Below are 2036 nucleotides of genomic sequence, written 5' to 3'. Positions count from 1 at the left end.
TCATTCATTCAACCTTTATTTATACAGGTTAGTCTCAATGAGTCATGAGGACTCATTTTTAAGAGACCTGTTTTAGACAGACAATCAAATGCAATACAGGACAGACATGTTCTAAGCTGCGCAGCGCGCTGTTTAAACCAACAGTTTTGGAGGGGGGTGGGGGGACATAGAGACAGTTGTGCTCTTTTTGCACCAACAGTTTTGTTGTTTGTTTGTTTTTTGTGTGTGTGGGGGGGGGGGGGGGGGGGGGGGCACATCTGAGCTGTGCGCTGTTCGTACCGACAGTTTTCGAGTGGTGGGGGTGCGTTCATTGTTGCAAGCTGCTAGTTTAGTGTTATGTCAGTGCAGGTGGTTTGGGTTGGGGGTGCGGTTCAGTAGACGGGGCGGGGCGCCCCTCTTGTATAATGGTAGGGGAAACACTGTAGTTACAACCAGTTATGAATCTTGGCACGCCATGGTAGACAGCATCCATCCATGTAAATAATGTCACCATAATCAATAGCCGCTAAAGTTGCAGCCACAAGGCGTTTCCTGGCATTCAGACTTAAACATTATCTATTTCCGAAAAGGAAACCTAGTTTTAATTTCAGCTTCTTTATCAAGTTTTCAACATGTGTCTTAAAAGAGAGATGTGCATCAACTAAAATTCCCAAGTATTTATAAGACTTTACAAACTCAGTAGGAACACCATCCGTGGATAAAATAGGAAGAACTGCTGGCACCAACTTCCTGTTTAAAAACAACATCCCTTTTGGTTTTGTTAGTATTTTGCACCAATTTAAGATGAAACAAATTGACTGGATGATGATCCAATGCAGACTGTAGAAGCTGGGAAACCTTGGAGACTGTTATCTCGACAAACGATTGAATCGTCGGCATAGAGATGAGGAGGCGTCAGGAATGTTCTGCCCTACAATATTTATATAAATTGTAAAGAGTGTGCCCTAAAACTGAGCCTTGTGGCACACCGTTATTGACAATTAAAGAAAAGTACCACTGTGTTGAACACGTTACCTTTGACCTGAGTCATATATAAAGTCTTGAAATTAAAACACCAGGTTGATGTCATCTTGCCTTCACTTGTGCTGGTTCTGTGACGATGAATGATCTTTTGAAGATGCAGCAGGTAACGCACCTCGTCTCTCCTCAGGGGTGACCGTAGAGACGACAGAAGAGATCGGCCGTACTAAACATCAAGCCAAGACGAACCATTCCAGCCCTTGAGTTTGTTGTGGGGGGGAGGGGTTATCTTTAAACAACAAAAGGGGAAGAGGGACGTTTGAAACAACATGACTTGTCTGTTTTTGTAGTTTGTTCATCTTAAGTATTACTGTTCTCTGTAAGTGTGGGATTCTTTGAGCTAATGTGAAGGGGCTGATTGGCACTGTTGACATGTCAGACTTTAGTTTTTCCTCCTCCTTTCTATGTACATTTTATTTTTCTGAGACTAGACGCAGATGGTTTGAGGTAGACATTGAACCATTGTTTTGTATAAATGGAATAAAACATTTTACTTACGTTCCTTTGGGTTTTTTTGTTTTGTTTTTGTTGAAAATTCTATTAAAACTTTTTTTCTTTTGTCATTTGTGTGAAACCACAATGTTTTTACCACAAAGAAAAGGAACTTTACGATCTCCTTAAAGCGGTCTGAATGTACAGTAGTGAAAAGCGGCTGGTATTTTGCCTTGAAGCAGCAGAACAGGCTCTGACAGAGGGGCGGTACTGGTCTTCCTCCTCCTCCTCCTCCTCCTTCAATGTTCCGGGCCTCTGGATATGTTCAGCCAGTCCTGACAGGGATGGAGTCAGCTGTGTTCTCTCTGCTGCTGACAGCGTCCATATCCAACCATGAGATGAGAGTCTGGATCCTGGCTGTGACTGCACTGCTCACCACTCACACCGGCAAGGGATCCTCGTTGCCCGTGGACCCAGAGGTACTGTCAGAACTGAACTAGGCAAAATCAAATGGCAGCACAGAGATGTTTATACTTTGTCATTTTGACGAGAGACTAATTCAAAACCTGAACGTGATTCAGTTT

At 43.2% G+C, this 2036-nt stretch overlaps 2 protein-coding genes across 2 annotated transcripts in view; both read left to right on the top strand.

The window, feature by feature from the left end:
* taf15 (TAF15 RNA polymerase II, TATA box binding protein (TBP)-associated factor) overlaps positions 1 to 1522 on the top strand; it is a 10243-nt gene extending 8721 nt beyond the window's left edge. Inside the window, exon 16 of the mRNA XM_037677390.1 lies at positions 1151 to 1522. Within this exon, the coding sequence (XP_037533318.1) occupies positions 1151 to 1190 (40 nt within the window). The 3' untranslated portion in view covers positions 1191 to 1522. The remainder of the gene's footprint in view (positions 1 to 1150) is intronic.
* Positions 1523 to 1789: 267 nt separating this feature from the next.
* mmp28 (matrix metallopeptidase 28) overlaps positions 1790 to 2036 on the top strand; it is a 49987-nt gene continuing 49740 nt past the window's right edge. The window contains exon 1 of the mRNA XM_037677391.1: positions 1790 to 1931. Within this exon, the coding sequence (XP_037533319.1) occupies positions 1797 to 1931 (135 nt within the window). The 5' untranslated portion in view covers positions 1790 to 1796. The remainder of the gene's footprint in view (positions 1932 to 2036) is intronic.

Source organism: Nematolebias whitei, chromosome 6 (genome assembly GCF_014905685.2).
Source record: "Nematolebias whitei isolate Nwh7 chromosome 6, NemWhi1, whole genome shotgun sequence".
NCBI classification, from domain to species: Eukaryota; Metazoa; Chordata; class Actinopteri; order Cyprinodontiformes; family Rivulidae; genus Nematolebias; species Nematolebias whitei.
The sequence above is the reverse complement of the archived record's forward strand: the minus strand, read 5'-3'. Positions and strand labels throughout refer to the sequence as shown.